The sequence below is a fragment of the Pyrus communis genome, chromosome 12, assembly GCF_963583255.1.
Source record: "Pyrus communis chromosome 12, drPyrComm1.1, whole genome shotgun sequence".
In the NCBI taxonomy this organism is placed as follows: domain Eukaryota; kingdom Viridiplantae; phylum Streptophyta; class Magnoliopsida; order Rosales; family Rosaceae; genus Pyrus; species Pyrus communis.
The window spans coordinates 2830627-2854761 of record NC_084814.1 but is presented as its reverse complement, the minus strand read 5'-3'; the positions used below and the strand labels follow the sequence as shown (position 1 = coordinate 2854761).

At 37.3% G+C, this 24135-nt stretch overlaps 2 protein-coding genes and 1 pseudogene across 3 annotated transcripts; 1 reads left to right on the top strand and 2 right to left on the bottom strand.

The window, feature by feature from the left end:
• Nucleotides 1-416: 416 nt before the first annotated feature.
• Nucleotides 417-7528, bottom strand: LOC137710713 (protein phosphatase 2C 29). Of its 2 annotated transcripts, XM_068449819.1 has the most exons (5): nucleotides 7240-7528; nucleotides 5183-7065; nucleotides 3703-3816; nucleotides 2865-3129; nucleotides 417-842 (listed from the first exon to the last, which is right to left on the bottom strand). In XM_068449819.1, exons 2-5 carry the CDS (start codon nucleotides 7016-7018, stop codon nucleotides 718-720), a joined length of 2340 nt encoding a protein of 779 aa, XP_068305920.1. In that variant the 5' UTR covers nucleotides 7019-7065; nucleotides 7240-7528; the 3' UTR covers nucleotides 417-717. The 2 variants fall into 2 exon arrangements, with proteins under 2 accessions (XP_068305920.1, XP_068305919.1); XM_068449818.1 differs by lacking the exon at nucleotides 7240-7528 and having other exon boundaries at nucleotides 5183-7230.
• Nucleotides 7529-14104: 6576 nt separating this feature from the next.
• On the top strand, nucleotides 14105-17643 carry LOC137710453 (nucleolar GTP-binding protein 1-like; annotated as a pseudogene).
• A 1689-nt stretch (nucleotides 17644-19332) lies between these two features.
• LOC137710452 (uncharacterized) lies at nucleotides 19333-23412 on the bottom strand. The gene is made up of 7 exons (XM_068449475.1): nucleotides 23037-23412; nucleotides 21913-22045; nucleotides 20845-20930; nucleotides 20673-20751; nucleotides 20480-20589; nucleotides 20125-20189; nucleotides 19333-19628 (listed from the first exon to the last, which is right to left on the bottom strand). Exons 1-7 carry the CDS (start codon nucleotides 23202-23204, stop codon nucleotides 19535-19537), a joined length of 735 nt encoding a protein of 244 aa, XP_068305576.1. The 5' UTR covers nucleotides 23205-23412; the 3' UTR covers nucleotides 19333-19534.
• Between the last annotated feature and the right edge of the window lie 723 nt (nucleotides 23413-24135).

Genomic DNA, 24135 nt, shown 5'->3' with positions numbered 1-24135 from the left:
GACGCTGTTCACTCACCTATCATTTTTGTTCGTTCATGATTTTGTTGAATTTTTTTTTCAAGTTAAATATGTTTAATTCATGTGGTTAAGATCGGTGCATTCAAGTTCCGCAACAACGCGTGGGCATTTTTCTAGTAAAGACTATTTCTTCGGACACAAAATTATGGTAAAATTTCGAACTCTTGTTACCCGCAACGGTGGAAAACCCACCTTTCAAAACTACAGATGCTCAGTATTGACAAGGGAATGCACAAAGTCCAGTAAGTAAATCTGTACCCCACCAATTTACAGACACCATTTTCCGCTCCGGCAAAGAAGAGAAGCGAGAAAGGCACAGATGAAATCGAATGAGCCTTCACCTATGCAATTTTTTCTATTTTTGTTTTTTAAACAAAAATGAAAGTCTAAAGAAAACAAAACGAAAGGAGAAGATTTTTCTTTTTCCCTCCGTAAAAGAGCAGTTCCCAACAACTCCCATCTGCAAAATCTCACTTTGTCCTCCTCAACCCCAATATTTTGCATCTATTAAGTATTTGGTGATATAAAATATCAGCCTATTAGTTGTATGCTTATGCTGTGAGAGAATAGAAAACCCTAATGGACCCATGCAACTGTCAGCACCAAAGCTTTTCCCTACTGCTTGCAGAATATCCCTAGCCGAAAAACCGAAATTGCAATATCACCTGTTTAGAGAGAATACTGCTTGTGTATAATGTTTCATAGGTACTTTCCTGATGACTTCCAGATTCTTCCTTCAAGCGATATAACCATAACCGTGACGTCGTCATGATACTTCCTGCGAGCTCCTTGCGGGATGTCCAGTAATTCATGGAAATCCATTCCTGCAAAACAAAACAGTTCACGTTCAAAGCTTGAAAACTCTAGAAAATTGTGTATATGTCCAAACTAGTCAGACAAATATCGGATAACGAGGAACTAAATGCAGACCATTTTCAGTCCATTAGGGCACAAAATTTCTATTCCAGGTTTAATTTACTACATAACCCACCAGGTCAGATATTGGATGATGCCAGCAAAAACATACTATCATTGTATTACCTATATGCATATATCAGCAAGCGCTACTTAAATCTACACCCAAAATGAACCAAGATCCCATCAACATTAATCTTTTGGAACTGTAAATAGCATTGTAAACAGCAGTCCATCAATGAAACCGTAAATAATTCAGTTCAAACTTCACCAAACTTATCCCAGAAGTCTTACTCCTACAAATGAGAACTATATATTTATTTTCTTCTAATGAAAATGAATGTAACTTTCTGTTAAGGGAAAAGAATTGCATGTCTTATTCTATTAACCTCCGGAAGGGGAGGAAGAATGACTCCTTGCTCCGGCACTCCTAGGCAGGAGTGCAAATAATACAGTCATTGTGGCAGTGTCATTAGCATTCTTGCAGAGTTGTACATAGATCCTTATGGAAAGCATATAATATTGCCTTCCGCAACCCCAACCATGAAATACCTTAGCAAATCAAATGAATCCATGTATAGGAAATAGGTTGTCACAGCACAAAGTATAACGGCTTGCTAAATCTGATGCCTACCAGGGGTGTAAATGAGCCGAGCCAAGTACAAAAGTGCTCAAGCTCGACTTAGTGCTCAACTGATATTATCACGTAAACATATGCCCAAGCTTGGCTTGAATGATTTTTTCAAGTTCGCTCTGTTCATCTGTAAAGTGAACTCGATCTTTTGTTTGGTTTGACTTACCGAAAATTGGAAATTAATATAAACAAATAAACATAATTACAATACCGTGGATATTATTTTTGAAGGATTACTTGCCCTAATAAACTGCAAATAATAAGCTAAAGACTTTTGAAGTGACTGCATGTCCAAGACAAAAAAAAAAAAAAAAAAAAATACAAGATACAAGTTTATGAGCCGAAAATAGCAAAAGCTCAAGCTGGACTCATTTTTCTAACGAGCCTACTATTTTGCTCAAGCTCAGCTCATTTCACTTACGAACCGAGCTTGAGCGAGCCAAAACAGACCGAACATGAGTCGAACTCGAACCGTTCAAACCGGTTTACAACCCTAACGCATACTATATTTTAAAGAAATTGCTTTAAGGCAAAATTACAGTTCATTCAGAGTACTTACACATTCGAAAGAATTGCAATAGTTTTTGTAACATCAATAGTTTCAAAGTAATTATCTGATAAAATTCATATGTTTTCATACGGAAAATTTGGTAAAACGTCAGTGAGATTTTAGTTTGGGTACCGAAATTTCCATGCAGCTTTCTACATGTGATCTGAAAAGTTCAAGCAGAAGTTGAAGATGAACAACTAGAACAAAGAAGAAGGCCTCCTTCTCTGTGTTGAAAACTTTTTTCAATCATAACCTGTTGAAAATTTGACTCTGGATTCGGCTCTAGAACCCAAATTAGATTGAATGTTTGGGCAAAGATGGGATTTGGTTAATAATGTCTTTGGGGTTTGTTACAATTACTAGTTTAGGCCACGTTACAAATGTAGGCCTTATCACTTAAAATTTCCCGTGTTTAAAGGTAGGCTTTGCTCTTTCTTTGTTTCATAGATAATTCAGTAAACCTGGACTACCGAAATATCTACAACTGCCGATAATTTCATCCTTGAATTATGCAAGGCTAAAAACCCATGAAGCCAGTGCAGTTCTTTTGTAAATTATCTACTTAATTTAATACATAACTATTTCCAATCCTAAAGAGTAGTGCCTACATCCAACATTCTAACACCTTCCTACTAAGTCTTGCATTATTCTTGCCATGAACAATTCAAACTAAGAGGAAAAAGAACACCAAAAGTATGTATATACAATTTGCACAATATAAGAGGCAATAGAAACGGAGAAAATTACCAGCTTTCTTTGCAGCACGGAAAAGAAGCTCCTCTATCAGGTGTTGTGCAGGGTCTCCATCTGGAAACTTCTCCATAAAATTCTCAACATGTGAAACTACTTCCTGATTGCTAAAATACTGATACAAACCGTCTGATGACAGGATTAAGAACTGATCACTAGGGCAGAGTCTATGGTGCCTAAGAGAAGGCAAACATGATATGTATGGTGCGGTACCAATGTACTCATTTCGAAACATTTCCAATAACGTGTCATTCCACTTGGGCTGCACAACAAAAGAAAATCACATTATTACCTATTGAACACACTGGATTGTGCATCCAAATGTACTTGTACATGATGAGCTTCATGCAGCAGGAAAAACACAAAATCATAAGTAACTTTAACAAATTTTCCAGAAGATTCTGGTTTTGATTGATTACGGCGAAAAAAAAAATTGAAATATACAGAAATATATTATACTTACAGTGGTAATAAACTTATGTACATGATTTCTTGTTAAAAGAGAAAATATGTACAAATTGGAGTTGACCGTTACACAACTTGGGACACTTGAAACTCTATGTCAATAATTAGGGGACATGGTTAGGTCATTCCTTTATTATACAAGTAATGTCATGCCGTAACTTTCCAATAGATGTGTAATAATCATGCACAGCTATGGATGTTTAGAAAAGATGGCCTCATCCTAAGAAGGAAAATATGCTCATTGGCACTTGCAAGATTAAAGCTAACAATTTTACTTCAGATTCTCAAATAGTATATGAATAAGTATCTCCAAGCCAAACCATGCAAAAATTGAACTTTAACAGGATAGTTAACAATACTGTACTTAAACCTGTTTCAGAAATCCAGCCCCAAACGCTCTGGTAACTTTAAGACGACCTTTCACTCTATCATTGACAATACAATGTTTGTCATCTGGGTGTTCATTTTTTATTCTTGTTACTTCCTGCACAACAAAAAAAAATAAACTGTTGAAAAACTAAAAACAAAAGAGTCTGAGCTTAAGATGCATAAAACAATATGACTCAGAAACTAACCGAGGAAAACGACTCAGAAACTAACCGAGGCAAATGCCAATAATAGTTACCAGAGGATGGTACGGATGGGAAAGAGAAGGAATAGTACAAAGAAGAACAACCAAATATCATCACCAATAAGAAGACAAAAACGAGTGTCCAAGTGCACTATTATTGTGAGAAGTAACTGTCTGGAATGGAGGTGAAAAGATCCAGCAGGGCATTGACAGAAAACACTTCACAATTATCAGCACACACACATCAGCCGCACATCCACAAGGTGATATTAAACATTGAAGAACTGGCACAAAAAAGAGATACATTCACGGAAGCTTCCACATATTGTCCCCCTCCATTAAAGGAATTGAACATGAAGGCAAATGAAAAGACAACCTATAAAGACGGGACAAGGAAAAGGAAGCTTCTTCCACTCTTTAAGCCTTTTGTCCCCCGTCCACAGAATGGACAGATTGATTAGGGCGATTGTACAAAATCAGGTTCAACCAATGGATGATTCAACTGTAGGAGGCTTATTGAAACAGTTGAAACCTGATTTGATAATTGCAATTCCTAGATGGTTTTTCTTTAGAGTCTAGACCACATCATAAATAATGACAAAAAACAAATTTCAGAATGCACCTCCATTATAATTAACTTCATTTAATAAATATTTTCAAAATATAATTCTTTCAAAGAATTACTGATGATATTTTAAATACTGATTAGATTTCTTATAAATTAATTCCTCGAGTTGCCAATACATTTTCCCAACACTTAAAGAAACACCAGAAGCTTAAGAAAGAACAAGAACATCAAAGCCGTGTGGCATTTTCAAAAAATAAAAACTTGAATACATATTTAGCTAAGTATTACACAATCTAAGGGGAACAAAAATATAAAGTAAAAAAATTTGATATCTAGCTCTATTTGTCAGAAGACTACAACCGGCATGAAGTGTGCTTCAACTAGTAAAGATTTCTCTCACCAACTTTTCATACAGAATCAGAGAAATTCAAGATGTATCACCACGAGATTAAATTGTGAAGCATGCTGCTTCAAAAATGTTAACGACAGCAACTCAAGAACCAAGAGACCACGGAAAACAACCAAGTAATTGAGCGTTTGCATATCAAAATGTTTTTGATATTGATGCGGGATTGATTAGAAAAATTAATACTTAAACACACCACATACATCCAGGAAAATACTCACAACCAAGTAGGAATTCACTCATAACAGTTCAAACAATATGAGAACTAAAGCTACAGCTACATACATGAGAAGCAGAAAACTTACTTCTTCAATGCTCGTGCTGTGATCAGTGGACAGCTGCAATGCAGTCAATCGCACTGCTTGAGTAGCCGCCTTGCTGGCCACAGCTGAGGATGACTCAGTTATATCCTCAGCGTTCAACCCATTGTCCTTGTGCCCTGTCAAAGCACTGCTTGAATCACCTTCCTCCGACTCATAATGGGCAACAATGGCCCGACTATCCCCCAAATTCATCACATACACATCCTCATCCCTCATTAACACAACCAACAAACACGACCCCATCAATGCAAGTTCTGGATTCGTATCATGAACCTTATCGGTCATCTCTAAATACGCTTCCTCCGTCACATGTAAAGCCCTTGACAATGCACTCAACACCAACTCGTGATCTACCGGGCCCTCCTTCATCTTCCTACCAGTTGGAGCAGACCTCTCCTCCACTCTGTTCTCAACCTCAACCTTTTCTTTATCCTCCAAACCAAACCTCCATGGAAACAATTTCCTACCATGACCCTGACCTTCCTTGTGCTTAGTCAAGCCTTGTTTCAATTTCGACAGCAAAAGCCATCGCCTACTCACTGCAGAACCCGAACCCTCATTGCTCACTGTAACTGCGTCATCAACAGAAAATGCAAACCTCTCGGAACCCGAAAGGTCAAGCCCCTCTTCAGCCTCAGCCTCAGCCAGCAATTCCCAAAGCCGCCGCCTCCTGACACCCTCAGATTGAAACGTCACTCTCTTTTCCCGATCAGCTTCGGGCAAGGGGTCAGAATCTGAAGTCGATTCATTTTTGGTTTGGACCTCTACAACTACTTCACTCTCTGAAGCTACATTTGGTGGTGGGTCACTGTTATTGGCTTCTTCGGCTTCCGGAGCTTGATCATCGTCATCAACCTCCCAAAATAAACCCTGAAGCTCATTGTAAAATGCACGGTAGAGATTACCCATCAGAAATTCCGGAGCATCGGGGCCATTAAACCCATCGTAAATCCCAACAAACAGCCACCCCTGCTCTTCCGATACAACCACATGTACACGATCCTCCCCAGCTTTGCCAAGAGCCCACTGGACATTGCTCTCGCTCTTGGGCTCAGGCTCCACCCCGATCGACGGTGGGCTGTCCTTACGGCCGACGAAATTGAGCACCGGAACAACCCAGGGCCGCTGCTTCTTCTCCGAGAAATTCCGATACAACGCCTTCCCAATCCCCGAAATGCCCTTCTTCCGCCTCTTCACGTAAAACCCACCGAGCGGCGCCGAGAAGTGATCCCGCCCGTCGGGCCCGGCTGGGTTGGCGTTCGGGTCGAGGGGACCCGAGAGGGCGCCGCTCCCTAATGGGCCAGAGAGGAAGAAGCCCGGCCGCTCCATTGGACCCGAGGGATCTCGCTCGCCGCCACGTGGCACGGGCTGAAGAGGCAAGGCGCTAAACGACGACGTACTCTCAAAACCATTGACTAGACTCCCCCTGACGCCACCACCGCAGCCGCCGAGAACGCTCTCAGTGGCATCGTCGTAAATATTGTCAAGCTGGAGGACAGTTCTGGGAGTAGCGCTATTGGCACTGACGGAAGCCCCGGAGATGGCTTTGAACCCGGTTTCGTGAAATCCGGGTCGGGTTCTGGCACCGGATTCGTGAGGAGGCGAGAACCGGAGGGAGTTGGAAGGGGAAATGAAGCGATCCGACTGAGTAGGAGAGAGGAAGCGAGCTGAGTTGCGGACGTAGCAGAAAGAGTGGCCTAGGGTTTCGTCCAGGGGCTCGGACGCCGCGAACACAACGTCGTTGTGGTCCGGCTGGTGGTGGTTGGTCCGGTGAACCGGCCGGAAGCAGTCGGAGAGGGTGGAGACTCCACTCCCCATCACATTTGAGTCGCGTCCCGCTGTTTGGCTACCGAGAAAATTGTCCCCTACACGATTTTCCGGCGAAGCTCAACAACCCAAATAACACCATTAGAAAAAACGAAAAATAAACAAAAAAAGAAAGAAGCAGAGATAGAAGAGAGAGAAAGGGCGAGAAAGTAAACAGAGAGAGAAGGAGAGATGCAGTGATTTTATATTAGTAGTTGGGTAGACTGGCTGACCTCGTTTTTGTAGAGAGAGAAAGTCGTCACTTTCTCTCTCTAAACCCAATTTGTGAATTTTTTTGAATTTAAATCTTCTGTTGTTGGCTCTTGGTTGACGGCTACACCTGGTTTGGAGTACCTGCCACGTCGGAAGACACGTGGAACTACGGTGGTTTCCCGATTCGCGATTGGGACGTAGTTCTCGGTCGGACTATTTGTCCCTCCCTCCGGATTGGCGTTAGGGAAAGAAAGGAGGGAGGACACAAAGCGTTGTGGGAGTGGGACTGTTCAGCGTTCAATCACTCACTCTCTGCAGGGGTCAATGTTGAAGAAAACCCAGGTCGGATTGAAAAGGTTTGTCTTATAGGGGTGCTTTTGTCCTTTTCGCTGTTTGGATTATCGGACACCCTGTGACTTTAAACCCCCAGCCCAAGGCCCAATCTGGGTTGACCACAACCTTTCTGTTTTATCTCAAAGGACCATTATGCCCCTGGCACTATCCTCATCATGTTGTTGTGGAATATTCAAAACACAGACGAGCAATATATATGTTATGTTGTTGTGGAATTCGGATGCATTCACTATTTAATGATGTGACAAACATTTCAGTTTCACAAATATGCACGTATGTTTTAGGAAATATTTTTGCCCACCGCGTTCAAGTGTTGGTCAAGCTCATATTGTGAGTTGCCTACCGAATCAGTGTAATTTGAAGGGGATGCAACGATGGTTCTTGTTGCATTAATACTTAAATAGTAGACGGCGATTCTTTGTTGGGACATGTGGTGAATGATGCTCGCCATTTATGCGTTCAATTTCTCAAATAAAACTCACTCATACCTGACGAGAGGCAAACAAGGTTGCTCACAGACTAGCACGACTCAATCTAACTTTAGATCGACGAATAAGTTGGTTTGATGAACCCCTTGATGTAAATCTTCTCTTGGAAGATGGTATCACTTTGTAATTTGTTAGTGCAGAAAGCTCTTTTTTCCTTCAACCGGGTTAAAATTTCTGGCAAGATTTTTATCGAGACTCATTTAAATGCACCCTATCCTCTCATATGTTAGTAATTTTTTCATCGTATGAATGAATATCGTACTTGTTCTAAAAAAACAACACTTATGCTTTGGAATTAATTGATTAGAAAATAGTCGTATCTATCTACAATTTATCTTGTAGTCAATGGTCAATGTGCATGATTTTTATGGTAACCTACTTCAATCAAATCTAATTCAACTTTCTTGTAATTTCAAACATATTCATTCACCTGTTTTGATTTTAATTGTTCTTAAAATTTTAATATGGATCAATATACATCATCAATGAGCTCCTCCTTCAATGTACAGAAGAATTATCTCATAGTTTTCTCTAGATTCTTAACCCTACTCACAATTTGTGGAGTGCGAAGGTTGCTAGGAAACAAAATTATGCTTCATTAATAAAGGATAAGTGGAGATCTTAGATTCTTATCTTTGTGAATTAACCATATTTGCTGACATACAAGCTAAGGGTTTACTCTCGATTAGATCCCCATGCTTTTCAGCTCTCAAATGACCAAATTTTAAGGTAATGAAAAATACTCATATCTTGGCTGAAAATTTTAAATCAAAATGTAAATTTACATCTTTAGGTTATGGGCCCCACTGGGTAGTATGTATATAGTATCTTGAATTAAAAGTTCAACATGAGTTGATAAAAAATCTTTCATAAACCTATTTCATTGTCTTTTCGTAAGAATGTTCAACGATATGTTAAGGAGAAGGTTTCATCTTCCCCAACATAGATTCGAAAACAACAAAGAAGACACATATGACAGTTACAAGGAAGATCACGATCATATGAGTAGCCATACACCCAACAATAGTTCTGTATTTGCCTGAATTGAAACGAGTAACAAAAAAAAAAAAAAAATGACACATCAATAGGCTATGTCGTTGCAATAACGAAACTTAATACATGGGTAAAGGCCAAACAAATATAAAATTGATCTTTTAGTTGTGATGCTTCACAACATTTTTTTAAATTTGCATGGTACTTGTTTTATTACTATTGTTCATTCTACAGACATAATGTTTTACTAGTCAAAGCAACAAAGTCAAAAGTCAAAATTTAGATTCATCAAACTATAGTAAATAGGGATGATGAGCATTACCACTACTAGACAATGGTGAGAAAAAATGCACCTCATGTTTTATGTACAGTGCAAACAGCACAATGGAGGTAGCACATTCTGTGGTGTTGTTGGAACAAGAGTTGTCTGAATAATCGTTGGAATTTGAATGGGGTGCAATGATGGTTCTTGCTGCATTAAAACTTAATACAGCTGATGACACTTCTTCGTTGAGACATGTGGTGAATGATGCTTGCCATTTTATGCATTCAATTTCCCAACCAAAACTCACTTATACCTGGTGAGAGACAAACAAGGTTGCTCAAAGATTGGCCTGACAGGGTCTAACTTTAGATCAACGAATAATTTGGTTTGAGGAACCTCTTAATGTAATCACAGATCTTCTTTTGGAGAATAGTACAACTTTGTAATTTGTTAGTGTGAGATGCTCTTTTTTCCTTCAACTAGTTAAAATACCTAGCAAAATTTTTATCGAGGCCCATTTAAATGCAACCTATCCTCCATATGTACATAATTTTTTCGTTATATCAATGAATATCGTACTTGCTCTTAAAAAACAACACTTATACTTTGGAATTAATTAATTTGAACATGGTCGTATTTATCTTATATTTATCTTGTAGTCAAGGGTCAATGTGCATGATTGTAATGGTAACCTACTTCAATCAAGTCTTATTCAACTTTCTTGTAATTTCAAACATATTCATTCATCTATTTTGATTTTAATTTTCATTAAAATTAAAATATAAAGTTGTAAGTACTTTTTTTTTTCTTCTTGAGTTGGACCAATATACCTTATCAATGACTCCTCATTCAATGCACAGAAGAGTTATATCATAATTTTCTCTAAATTCTTAGCCCTACTCAATATTCGTGGAGTGCGACGTTTGTTAGGAAACAAATTACGCTTCAGTGATAATGAATTAGTGAAAGATCTTAGGTTCTTATCTCGTGAATTAGTCATACTTGTTGACCTATAAGCTAATGGTTTACTCCAAATTAGATCCCCATACTTTCTTGCATTAGTCTCTATGAGCATCTTTACTAGAAGATGCAAAATGTCTTGGAATGAGTTTTTCACGAGATAAGAACCTAAGATCTGTGGGATGTTTCATGAAGCATCAAAGCAAATATATCGAAATTTTATTCTTATATGAAGCATCCCACAATTTTTTAAGTCCTGGAGAAGTTCAATTCTCTATTTAAGAGAGAAAAGAAGGAGGTTGGACGGAAGTCACAATAATACAATGATAAAATACTCGATTAGCCCTAGCTTGAATCACATCTATTTTGCCATAGAATCCATAAGCATAGGTGGTGTTCACGAAAATATTACGGCATGGTCTTCCCAACGCCACAAGATTTTCTAAAATCTTATGTGAGGTATCAAATACAAGATTTTCTAAGTTTGGTATTTATTTGGTATGATAAAAACAACTTACAAGATGTACTTAATTATTTGAATCTTAAGGATCACATAACTATTGACCAAGTTACTACAATAATTTCGAAAATCGTGAATCTTTTGCACGTCGTGGTCGTGACTACCATAAACATTTGCATATCATTGTGTGAAAAAGATTAGACAAGCTGGAAAAAGAAAATGACTAGCATTGGTTGTTCAGCAATAAATAGATCAACATATTTTTCGAGTATTATTACTTCTTCTGTATCGTAAGAAAAGGTAACATAAGAGATGAAATTTGTTAAGAAGCGAATAATTGTTGAAGTACAAAAATTATGTAAGGGAGTACCCCTTTTTGATAAAAAATGATGCATCAATAAGTAGTGTCGTTGCAATAACAGAAAGTAATACATGGGTAAAGGGCGAACAAACATAAAATTAATCTATTAGTTGTGATGTTTCACGAACTCTTCTAAATTGGCGTAGTAGTTGTGTTATTACTATTGTTCATTCCACAAACATGAAATAAAAGCTCTACAAGTCAAAGCAACACAATGAAGTCATATTAAGGTATCAAAGCAAATATATCGAAATTTTATTCTAACTCATGAAGCATCCTATTATTTTTTTAGTCCTAGAGAAGTTCAATAATCTGTTTAAGAGAGGGAGGAAGGTGATGGAAAGGAAGTCACAATAATATAATGATTAAATACTTGGTCAGTTATGGCCTGAATCACATCTCTTTTAATCGGGATCCCAAATTTATATCTCACCCATTGAAATTAGGTGACATTTTATTTTATTTTATTTTTTTTTTCAGGTTTTCAACATATTGTATTATGACACTTGTGTTTTGGCCCATATTTCTGGTACACTGAAAATTTTTCCCTCCCAATGGCGATGGTAGACTGAACTTAAGGCTTGTACGTAATTTTGATTTTCAATTTTAATATTTTGTTACATGTACACTACGAAATTATGACAATTTAGTTCCCGCCGTTAGATTTACTACAAAAAAATTCATTAAATGATGACATGTCATGTGCAAACTGCGAAGCCTAGGGTTTTTTAGCTTACATGGCATAAAATTTAAAAATGAATTCAAATTTTCATTCCAAAATAGAAATTATATTAAAAGGGTTGTTTTATTTGCATTCTACATATTGTTAAATACACCTCATATGCTGAATGCACCACACATTTACTCTTTTAATTAAAATTTATCTTAAGACACGCCACTTACTTTCCAATACTACCTTTACTTGCCATACTTCATCTTTTTTAAAAAACGATAATATCTACACTATGGGGGTGGGGAACTAGCTAAGCCTTACAATGAATTAGCCACAATAATATGGTTCAAATATGCATTTGACGAGAATTGAATCTAAAATCTCTTACTTACAAGTGAAGAAGAATACCACAGTACCACTAGATCATAGTACTAAATGACTATAACCCAAATACTTTTAAACACACCTTTTGCAGTAAGCTCGTCAATTCTGCCTCAGTTGATCAACCAATGAAGCATCATCTATTTTTACCAAAAGAAAAAAGAAAAAAGCAGCATCATCTACTTCCCTTTGATACCAATGTCCATTTTTTAATAACAATTGGAAAGGAATCATATGGGAGGAGTAAAAATGTATAAAACTTCACAAGCATGAAGATGAATACATCTGCTGCGTTTAGTGATTCAATTAAGAGTATTGAGTCTACTAGAAATTGCAATAAAATCGCAGGCAATAAACATTTTTATTTGAATACACGTTGAAAATTATTTAGTGTGTATTTAAAATATATATTTTTAGTATCTTTTGAAAGCTTAAATAGTGATTTCATATTATGGTTCATAAGTCGTTTAATAATTATTTTTTATGTGAGTGTATTTTGTTAAAAAAAAATTCCACAATCATACCAACCCTCCATCATATGCTGTCCCGAGCCTTCCCCGCCTTTTTCCCACCCACCCAAAGAATTCAACCGTCTTCTTCTATCCAAATCAAGCACTTGGATCAAATCAACAACAAAAAATCAGACATTCAAACCCAAATAGATCAACAAAAAATGAAACTCCATTACGTGAACGGCTGAGATTATTGGACTATGATTTTCTCCTCTCCTTTTTACATCGCCTTCCATCCTCTTCTCTCACATTCTCTATTTTGTCTTTCTCTTTCTATAAAAAAATAAATATAAGACGTTGACGTCGCTTAATCATGACCATTCAAATAGGAGGGGAGGGAAAAAAATAAAGGAGATAAATCCTACTCCAAGATTATTTGGTTTGCAGAATCTAGATAGAAAAGATCCGAAGAGGATCTTGTTCCAATTTAGAGGTACTAAAACTATTCATTAGAGACAAAAATTGGATACCATTTGAGTTTACGAGAACAAGTCAATAAAAAGATTCAGAATGACTCATGTTTTTTTATAGTACAAACACATGATATGATTTATGAAGTTGATTTGAAAATGATAGCAAACAATAACAATTAACTAGTTCATTGAACATGGCATTCAATTATTTAAATAAAAATGATTAGAAGACTTTTAATCAATATTTTAATATGTTAATTAGAAATGCGCAACTTGATTAAAGAATCAGCAAGACAATGTCAAATACCCACCCTACTGCCTAAATTACCATTAAGCCACTTCAATTGTGGTTTCTCTTTGTAAAACTCCTCCTTAAAGCAAAGTAAGAGATTCAAAGTTTAGCTACCAAAACCTTTATTAAATTCGTAATGAAAATTACTAATATGGCCAAAATTAACATAAAAAGGCGGGAAAATACCATGTGGGGTCCACTGTTGATAACCTAGTCAACGACTCCAAATAGAGTCTGGATAGGCGGGGCCACTCCATATGACTTGGAACTGTAATTGGAGAAATTTTTTTAGTGTTTCGGAAAAATAGGTGTTATAATATAAATGGTTGGAAACATTTTTTTGAGTAATAGCGTCTTACTTGTGACATGGAAAAAAATTTAATGGATTCGATAATGGACTATGACAACATAGGTGAAGTGAGGAACATGTTAAGCTGGTAAGTGACGAAATTTGAGTTTTGGGAGATTAAGGAGGATGCAAGAATGTTGACGTTGCCCTTCGCTTTGTCAAGTTGAGTTATCTAATTGTACTTTTACAATTTTCTTCTAAATTATGACTGAAATTCAAAGCTCCATGAAGTTTATTTAGTGGAACACAAATATATGGATATGGACTCATACTAACACCAAAAACCATATCTATTGGGCCTATTGGGCTTATTGGGCCCATTTGATTGGGTTTGCGGTAGAAAAGTAGTTTTCTTTGCTGAGTGCCATTCTACTTGTTAGAGGCGCCGCCGCCGCATCCGCCGTCGCTTCTCTCAAACTCTCAAAACTCTCGAACTCTGAAATCTTCATCGTCCCTTACCTCACACTCCCTCTGTTGTAAAGTAAGTCCTCATAAATCTCTTTCTCTCTCTCTCTCTCTCTGTGTTTTTTCTCTGCTAATTGGGATTTTGTATTTTGTTTTGATTTTTTTTTTTTTGCAATTTATTTGCATTGTTTTTCGTTACAAGTTCAGATTTTTTTCTTTTCATTTGTTTGAATTAAAATTGTACCATTTCTTACCATAAATTTGCTTAAGCAGCTCAAATAGTCATTAGTATAATTAATTAAATTTGTTAGAAATTATGATGTTCTTTGTTGCAGAGCATATATTCATTTGTATGTCGTTAAATTTGCCAGAGGAAAAAGAAAGTAACAATTTTTCGTTAAATGGGATAAGGCGGAAACCATGAATCGGTAATGGGAGGGTTTGGGCGGAAACGCCAATTACAGCGTCGGGCACGGTTGTTTTCTGAAATTATGTGAATTGTTTTGTTCTTCTTGGATTAGTAACAAGTAACAACTGCCCTTCAATGGTGTCATACTTGTTTCATATTGAGAATGTTGAATTTTCAGCTTCGTTGCACGGGGTTTAGTCCTGAGTTTCGCTCTCATAATGAAAGTTATGAACTTATGATTTTTGTGACGAAATTAGTCGTTCATTGTTTTCTGTAAAATAGGTTCATTATGTATGTAGTTGTTTTTGTCTTTAAAATTCATGTTATGGTGTTTTTGTATGCTGTCCAATGAGCCGTATGGATACATCTCTTGTTGATGGGGTTCTTATAAATGTTTTAAATCAAATGATGTGCTGTGAAAACCAGGTTTTAAATTATGATTGCGTTGGTTAGGATACTCTTATTTTTGGTGTATGGTAAACCTGGGTAATAACTTTTCTTTTCTTTTCTTTTTTTCTTTTTCAGCAGACCAATAAGTAAACATGGTGCAGTATAACTTCAAGAAGATGACTGTTGTGCCGAATGGGAAGGACTTCATTGACATTATCCTGTCTCGCACTCAGAGGCAGACCCCAACTGTAGTCCACAAGGGTTATGCCATTTCCCGCCTTTGTCAGTTCTATATGTGCAAAGTCAAATATACCCAACAGAATTTTCATGAAAAGCTCTCCACAATCATCGATGAGTTTCCATAGATCTTCTTCATTTTCTCTACAACAAAGACCACTACAAGCTTGCGCTTGGCCAAATCAATACTGCAAGTAAAATTATTGGAAATATTTCTAAAGATTTTGTGAAATTGTTGAAGTATGGTGATTCACTTTACCAATGCAAATGTATCAAGCTCTTGGCCGCATATGCACAGTTATAAAGAGGATTGGTCCTAGTTTAGCTTACCTGGAACAAATTAGGCAACACATGGCAAGGCTACCTTCAATTGACCCTCATACCAGGACAGTATTGATTTGTGATTATCCAAATGTCGGAAAGAGTTCATTCATTAACAAGATCACTAGGGCTGATGTGGATGTCCAACCCTATGCTTTTACGACTAAGTCACTCTTCGTGGGACACACAGATTGTAAATACCTGAGGTACCAGGTAATTGATACACCAGGGATCTTGGACTGACCATTTGAAGACCGTAACATTATTGAGATGTGCAGCATCACAGCTTTGGCCCACTTGAGAGCTGCGGTGTTGTTCTTCTTGGACATCTCAGGATCTTGTGGGTACAGCATTGCCCAACAAGCAGCTCTTTTTCACAGCATCAAGTCTCTGTTTATGAACAAACCATTGATTATAGTCTGCAACAAGACTGATTTGCAGTCATTGGATGGTATATCCGAGGAAGACAAGAAGTTGGTCGCGGAGATGAAATCTGAAGCTATGAAGATGGTGATCGGTCAGGGAGGTGAGGCTACAAATGATACGGGGGTACTCTTGGCCATGAGCACTTTGACCGAGGAGGGGGTAATTGCTGAAAGAATGCAGCTTGTGAGAGGTTGTTGAATCAGAGAGTTGAACTGAAGATGAAATCCCAAAAGATAAATGACTGCTTAAATCGTTTTCACATTGCCATGCCAAAGCCTCGTGACAACAAGGAAAGGCCCCCATGCATACCTCAGGCAGTTATAGAAGCTAAGACTAAGCAAGCAACGGAGAAGGAAGAGAGGCATACAGAAAGGGATTTGGAGAATGAGAATGGTGGTGCGGGTATATACTCTGCCAGTTTAAAGAAGCATTATATCTTAGCTAATGATGAATGGAAAGAGGATGTCGTGCCGGAAATTTATGATGGGCACAATGTGTGTGACTTTGGTGATCCTGATATTTTGCATAGGCTTGAGGAATTGGAACGAGAAGAAGGACTCCGTCATGAAGAGGACGGTGATGATTTTGAGATGGATGGATTCCAATTGACTCCAGAAGAGCAAAAGACATTGGCTGCAATAAGGAAAAAGAAAAGCTTGCGCTATTCATAACATAGAATGAAGAAAAGCACAGCAGAGAGTCGACCCATTGTACCAAGGAAATTTGACAAGGATAGGGAGTTCACAACAAAGAGAATGGGGAGGCAGCTTTCAAAATTGGGTATTGATCCTACTAGGGCAATTGAACGGGCCAGAAGCAGATCTGTCTCTAGGGGACGGAAGAGGGAGAGATCAGTTGACAGGGGTGATACTGATGGTGGCGATGCTATGGATGTGGATACACCTAACAAGAAGCAGGGTATGTTATCTAGATCTCGTCCAAGGTCTAGATCAAGGCCTCCGACTGAAGTTGCCCCTGGAGAGGGCTTCAAGGACTCTAATCAGAAGGCGAAGGCACTACAGAAGGCCAGGAAATCTAATAAGAATAGAAACAAGGATGCTCGTCGTGGAGAGGCAGATAGGGTCATTCCCCCTTTATAACCAAAGCACTTGTTATCTGGAAAACGCTCAATTGGAAAAACCCAAAGGCGCTAGATTATTAGAGGTACCTAAGACACATTGCATCACCTTCAATTCAGCTCGTCTTTCTTTTGAGCACTCATTGGAAACAAAAAAAATTATATAAGATGATTTTCCTTGTTATCAGCCTTAGCTTTAGGCATGCATATGTTTTCCGGGTCAGTTGCATTCATCTTTTTTTCATCTATTACACGCTTTACACACATGTTTTTGATGCGGATGTGTGAGAGTAACATTCTCGTAACAACCAGATAGAAGTTTTGGCCTGTCCTCATTATTTTTGATGTTTCTGTTAGTAATCAATGTGCCTTCTCTTCTTCCAGGGTGGTATAGGTTTGCTTTGTATTTTGCACGGTGAGTTGTACTTGCTTCTGCAAAAGAACTCGGTTCTTTGGTTGCTGTTTTGGCTGGGGATTGCGGCCTGCAAGATCATGTAACCAGAAGAGTCTTAGTAGTTTCCCTTCTCTTTTTCTAGATTGCGTTTTTTTTCTTTAGGCAATTTTGGATCTGAATTCGTTTCGTAACCTTTTTTTGGTGAAGATTTGGTTTCGTAATTTTGTAGTTTTGACAAACTGCGAAACTTGGCCCGAGTGAAATTGCTGCCCGTTTGTGTTATATACCCTTTCAAATTAAGTTTTGGATGTTAGGCGACCGCCCGTATCTCAGGTCTTGATAGCAACGGGGTTCTGCGCATCACCCCCCTCCGGGAAGTTGGACTTCTTCCTGGGGAGGCAGATTGATCCCATCCGGATCCACTTTGTGGGAATCTCTAACTATTCATCGTATATCGTGCGGTTAGAAATCATTTGACTTTTTTTATTTAAAATTAAATACGGTATTTGACGAAAATTGACCACTTGATGTACGATTAACGGTTAGGATATGAAGATTCCTAACATCCTCACAAAGTGGATCCGGAGAGGATTCCCAAATCAAGTCCCCACGTTAAACTTTGTAACTTTCATGTCCCTCATTTACAAGCAATTAAGTAGAATTAATTTTATGAAGTTGGGAAAAGCTTTAGTATTAATAGTAGGCTGGTGTTATCCACATATGTTTTTTTTTTCCCTTACTAAACGTCATTTTCAATTTTTGGCTGTCGGATCGAAATTAAAGATAATCAAAAGTCATAAATTTAAAGGGGTGGGTGGATTTTGACAAAAAAAAAAAAAAAAAAAGGTGTGTGAATAACACAACATAAAAGATCTCAAGTATTGACCATACCAAACCCTCGGTTCGATTCTAAAGATTATTTTTCAAAGGATTTTTAACACAAATGGTCTCTGAAATGGACCCTCACCATCAAGATGATCCTTGAAATTGAAAGTCAATCAATGTAGTCTTTGAAAATAGGTGTCGCAAATCAATGTAGTTCTTCCGTCACGATTCTGTTAAAATTTCCATTAAGTGCTGATTTGGCACAAATGGTCATTGAAATTGACTCACACCATCAAGATGGTTCCTGAAATTGACCCACACCATCAAAATGGTCCCTAAAATTGAAAATCAATGACAGTAGTCCTTAAAAATAGGTGTTGCAAATCAATATGATCCTTCCGCCAAATAGAAATTTTGTGTGATCCATTTATGTGTCACATCAGCACATAACGAAATTTTTGACAAAATTGTGACGGAATGACTATATTGATTTGGGACACTTGCGGTACTATATTGATCGATTTTCAATTTCAGGGATCATTTTGATGTGAGTCAATTTTAAGGACCATTTGTGAGAAAAAAATGACTTATGAAACCCATTTATATGCCATATCAGCACTTAAATGAAATTTTTAACAGAATTGTGAAAGAAATACCACATTGATTTGTGACACCCATTTTCAAGGACTACATTGATTGATTTTCACTTTCGATGACCATCTTGATGGTGAGGGTTAATTTCAAGAACCATTTGTGTTAAAAACCCTTTTTCAAATTTTCATATTTTTACACTAATCTAATCCAAATGATGAATATTGGGTTTGACGAATTTCTAGCATTACTACGGTCTATCAAATATTCAGTTTTACTTGTAAGTGAGTTTTTGAGTTTAAATCTCGTAAAAAGGGAGTGCGATACAATTTTATTTTTTTTACTATAAATACATCGTCATAAAAAGAGTCTGAAGCATATAAGTTAAGAGTGGTTCTCTCTTATTGACATTTGGAATGTTATTATGTTTGATTTACTTTCATCCATAGTGCGTGCTACTGAGTCATCCAAAAAATAAAAAAAAAATGCTATCGAAAAAATGCTATCGAAATGATTTACTTTCATCCATAGACATACAGGTCTATACAATTACAAACTAATGCTATCGAAATAAAACTTCTTTCGTCATGAAAGCGTATCTCTGGACAATGCTATACATAAGCTTGGAAAGAAAATCTGTGCACATTTGTTGGATTAATATGAAAAACTTCAACGCAGTTCTGCTGATACACATACCTTTTTCGTCATAGAATGGATGTAAACTTGTCAGTACCAGGCTCACAACTGACCTGTTCGTATGTCCCCATCAAGACGTTCAGCATTAAGAGTCCCGGGGAGCTCTCTAAAATCTTCATTGAAAATAGAATACGCACTGCAAATTCCAAAGCACAAAATAATATTTATAAGATGCTGAAGGACTTCAGACATTGTTCACTAAGAACGCACAGAGGGCAAAGACGGGAGGGAGTAAGTGCCAGAAGCAGCCAGAAATAGTCGAGAAGTCATTTGGTGAGCATGATAAATTCCAACAGGACAAGGGAGTCTTCAACAAATATGTGAACAATGTTCAGCAAACATCACCAAGCACAACAACAATTTCCCATTTCTTCGCGTTCAACAAGTTCTAAAGTACTCAGGTAATTCCCTCATGCAGGGAGAGAAACTAAAACTACAGTCACTTAATTGTTTTAAGTCTCTTCTATTTTTACACCCCTTCTGAATACATTGCTGTTTATCTTCTTCTTTTGATAGTATTGATGAAAAAGTTGTGATAGTAATGACGAAAAAAGTATTTGAAAATTCATCTTTCACTGTAACCGCAATTTACATGTTAATGGCAAAAATTATATCCACAATAGAATGAATACCTGACATCGCCAGGTTGCCGCTTTCCAAGATTCACAAGGATGACAACAAAACCTGTGGCAAGTATCTGAATGCAGAGCAACACCAAACAAAAACTACATCAGCTATCTTAACTTATTTTTTATTTTCTCTTCAAAAAGGTGGTTTAAAGGGTAGACATGGAACCGCCAGTTTAGTGATATGTGTTTTGAGTCATAAAGAGTAGACGAAGGAAGATGTATTTATAGAAGACTCCGACATCGGATTATAGATTATGAGTTCATAACCTTAGTCCATTCACGTTTTGGGTGGAAGTGGAACAGATCTACCACATTAGCATTTATAACAACAGGAACTAAGAGAAAAGAGGAAACGTACATATAAAGGGCCAATGTCCCATCTGTGGGCAACAGGTGCGAAAATAAACCACATAATGATAATTACCCACATCTTCAGACTGAGAGAGAAAATTGCCATCAAAAGGATATCTATCAATAAAACATTAAAGAGCTTTCTGTCAGTATGTTGTATCCTTTTGGCGGAAAACAAAAAGAAAAAACTTGATGCCTACCAGGGAGCTTCATCTTATCATGTAGAAAACTGTACAATGCCCTCTTCCACGGGCTTGATGACAGCGGAAGCTGAAACTTCTGGAAATACAAAAATCAAGGGAAGACTATTAGTTGATTCACAGTTTACGCAATGGCATTGACATTTCAATGGGATAAGGGGTTCAAGCATACCAGATCTTCATCATCATCGTCATCATCAAATCCATCCCTAAGATGTTTAACTGGCGGCTTTGGTTTGACAGCAACAATTAGGGAATCTAGACAAAAATATATGTTTAATAATTAATCCTAGCCACTCATGAAATGAGCCAAAAACAAGGACTCTTAACTAAGAAATTTCTTTTCTCTATCATGCCAAGCTGAAGACCTCACTCAAAATGAAGAAAAGAAAGGCATATGAAAAAATTTTAAGTGACATAATGCTTGTCAAAACATTAACTTTTTAACTTTCATCCATCAAAATCTGTAATTCAGGTAGCTGATTAAGTCAGAGTGGTCACAGTTTTGCAAAAGTGATACCTATAATATGGAGTTAAACAACCACAAACAACTATATCATAAATACTAATGGTTTAAACAAATATGTTGTGGAACTCCAAACAACTTTTATATCAATGTGAGCAACAAAATCAACCGAAGCTTGAATGTAGGTTGAAACTACCCAACTTAATTAAGGACTGCTTTTGGGGTGGTCCTCCCATTGTGAAATTTCATAATCTGCACTAATAGCCCAAAAGATTTCAAGATCTTCCATGGATTACTATTCTCATTCATATCTGGTGTCCTCTTTATCTAGAAAAGGCATAAATTTAGGCTGGTGCTATCCACACAACTCTTAATACCTCAAACACACCCCTTGTTAATTTATGTCTTTTGATCCTCTCTAATTCATCCGATCCAAAGGCCGATACTTGAGACACATATGGAAGGTAAAAAGGAATATGTGGATAGCACCACCCTAAATTTATTCCAGTTTAATTACAAGAAGGTTTGTAGAATCCTCTCTGATATGCGGCTTATCATTATATTTTCGTGTAGCTTCTCTTTCTAGTTTATTTCATTTCCCGTTCAGATCTTTTCTTTTCTTATCTGTCTTGGTCCAATGCCTTCTAGATGCTTAGATATGTAATTTTTGGTGATTTGGACAATAGAACCATTTTAATTCAAAAAATTGAAAAGTTGGGTGGGGAAATAGGCTCAAATAAAATCAAGTGATAAATACTATGACAAGAACAATACCACCGTCACTGAGTTGTAGGTACTCATCTTGCGCACTTTTGCTATCATGCAATACATTGCCTCGCAAAATAAGCCTCAGCCTCTCAATTGGTAAGTGGCCATTCTCAGCTATCAATTTTCTCAAATCATGCACCTGTTTATGACAAAAAGTCGAAGCACACCTTTAAATCTCACACATTTGTGTTATTACCCAACTCATGCCCTTTACCGTAGACTTATAAAGTTAGATGAAACACTAAATATTTTAAAATATTAATACATGCTAAAAAGAATCTCGAGACACATATACAGTGCTGGCAGAGATTATACAGACAGCAGGAAAATACTAAGGTCAGAAATTCCAGATTAACTACAACTACTTATAGTGTTTGAAAATGTCACAAGGTAAACAGAAAACAATGTATTCATTGGAGGTTCTATAACACCTTATGTAATGAACATGCACGCGCACAAACATCTAGAGTTATTACACCAACACCCCTGATATTTAGCAGCGCGTTCACTTCAGGCCCTGTACTTCTAGAATTCTCAGTGCAACTACTTGAGGTTTAACATTGTTGCACACATAGCCCTTTCAAGGAAGCAATCGGGTAGTGGATTTGACAGAATCAATTAAGGACTAAAATACACTTACGGTGTTATAGTCCCAGATATGTGTCATCACGTAACGGGAAAAGGTTGTGGATTGTGATAAATCTAGACTTGAACCGTATTGAAGAGTCTAGTTCTTAGAGGCAATAACTAGTGATCTCATAAAATCTATCACACAAATTCTTGACCTATCAGCCAATAAGCTTTGGTCCTGTTGCGGTCTCGACTCTCGGGCAAGTAGATACATATAACACCAGTGAATTGGTCATGTCTGACAATCAGTGAATTGCTTGACTTGGCAACTGTTTAAAATCCTGACTTTTCGTCAGAACAATAGGTGTTAATTTCATGGAGGCACACATTCTGCCAAATAATCAAGAATTTGTAATCTGGGTTTTGATCAATTGTGCATGCATAATATGAAATATGAACAGGAATCACATAAAACCAGGTAATTTTCCAAATGCAATCTGAGTCATGCATCCATATCTGACAGATATTAAAAGGGAGGGGGGCAAGAAAGATGAACGTACTGTGATGGATGAGGGGACTTGGAGACGAGAAGGGGGAGCTGGGCCGATGGTTCTCACAACGATCTCCACCTTCTTCTTCTTCTTCTTCTCAAACTCCTCGTCGCCATTGACGATGCTGCTGTTATTCGAAATGGGTATCAGCTCTTCCTCCTCAGTAATCTCGCCCATAACATATCAAGCACCGGCGTCTCCGCCACCAATTCTTTCTTGGGTCTCCGTCAACCGTCGCCAAATTCACAGACACCGACGTCCGGGCTGTTCCAGAATCCAGACGGAGTCCTATTCGCAAGGGTCTTTTGTTTTGTGCGTTCTTGTCGGACTCTCACAAGTCACGAGTCAAAACAGAAGAATGGACCGGGCTTCATTGGTATTGGCTATTGGGTACTGGGATTGTAAAAGGGACCGGGTTCACACCTCTAGAGTCCAGGCCTTGTTTCATTGGAGAAAATCCTGTATGAGCAGCCTAGCCACGTTACTCGTTCACCTAAATACGGTTCATAACACCGCGTGATGTTTTATGTTAATTATATAAAACCATGAGTATAATGTGAGGCAATGTTCAAAATAAATTCGTCATACGTGTGGGGTGTATAAGAATGTGAGAAGGTGTCTCATAATGGAGGGCAATGTATCATATTGGAAGTTTACTAAACTTTTGTGCGTTTGTTATTAGTCGTGTTTTACGATGTAATCTTAACTATCTTTATTAAGTTTTTTTTTTCTTGTGTTGTAAATGTTTATTTGTAAAAATAAATAAATAAAAAGTACCTAAATCTTCATTACTAGGAAACAAAGTTATCTTGTTTAATTCAAAAAAAAAAAAAAAAAGACTATAAAAAATATTATTACAAAGAAGATCACGAGGAATTTTTAAATCGTAAATAGCAAAATAAATAATGCTAGGAGACTAAAATTTTAAATCAAATTTGCAAACCAAATGATGTGGTTATAGATGATTTGATTATTAATTAAGAGTCAGTTAATGTACTTGTTTCTTATTGGTAACATATCATTTGGTTTAAAAGTTTGGTCTCCCTAGCATTATCTATAATTTATTTATCAACATCCACATCATTTGATTTAAAATTTTGATCTCCCT

What these genes read in the sequence shown, in the direction of transcription:
- LOC137710713 (XM_068449819.1), bottom strand. Translation starts at nt 7,018, where the DNA reads ATGGGGAGTGGAGTCTCCACCCTCTCCGACTGCTTCCGGCCGGTTCAC. An exon ending in GGGCTGGATTTCTGAAACAG is followed by an intron (nt 3,130 to 3,702) that starts GTTTAAGTACAG and finishes TTTGTTGTGCAG; the next exon opens with CCCAAGTGGAATGACACGTT. An exon ending in CCGTGCTGCAAAGAAAGCTG is followed by an intron (nt 843 to 2,864) that starts GTAATTTTCTCC and finishes TTTGTTTTGCAG; the next exon opens with GAATGGATTTCCATGAATTA.
- LOC137710452 (XM_068449475.1), bottom strand. Translation starts at nt 23,204, where the DNA reads ATGGGCGAGATTACTGAGGAGGAAGAGCTGATACCCATTTCGAATAAC. An exon ending in AAGTCCCCTCATCCATCACA is followed by an intron (nt 22,046 to 23,036) that starts GTACGTTCATCT and finishes TGTCATAAACAG; the next exon opens with GTGCATGATTTGAGAAAATT. An exon ending in CCTACAACTCAGTGACGGTG is followed by an intron (nt 20,931 to 21,912) that starts GTATTGTTCTTG and finishes ATTTTTGTCTAG; the next exon opens with ATTCCCTAATTGTTGCTGTC.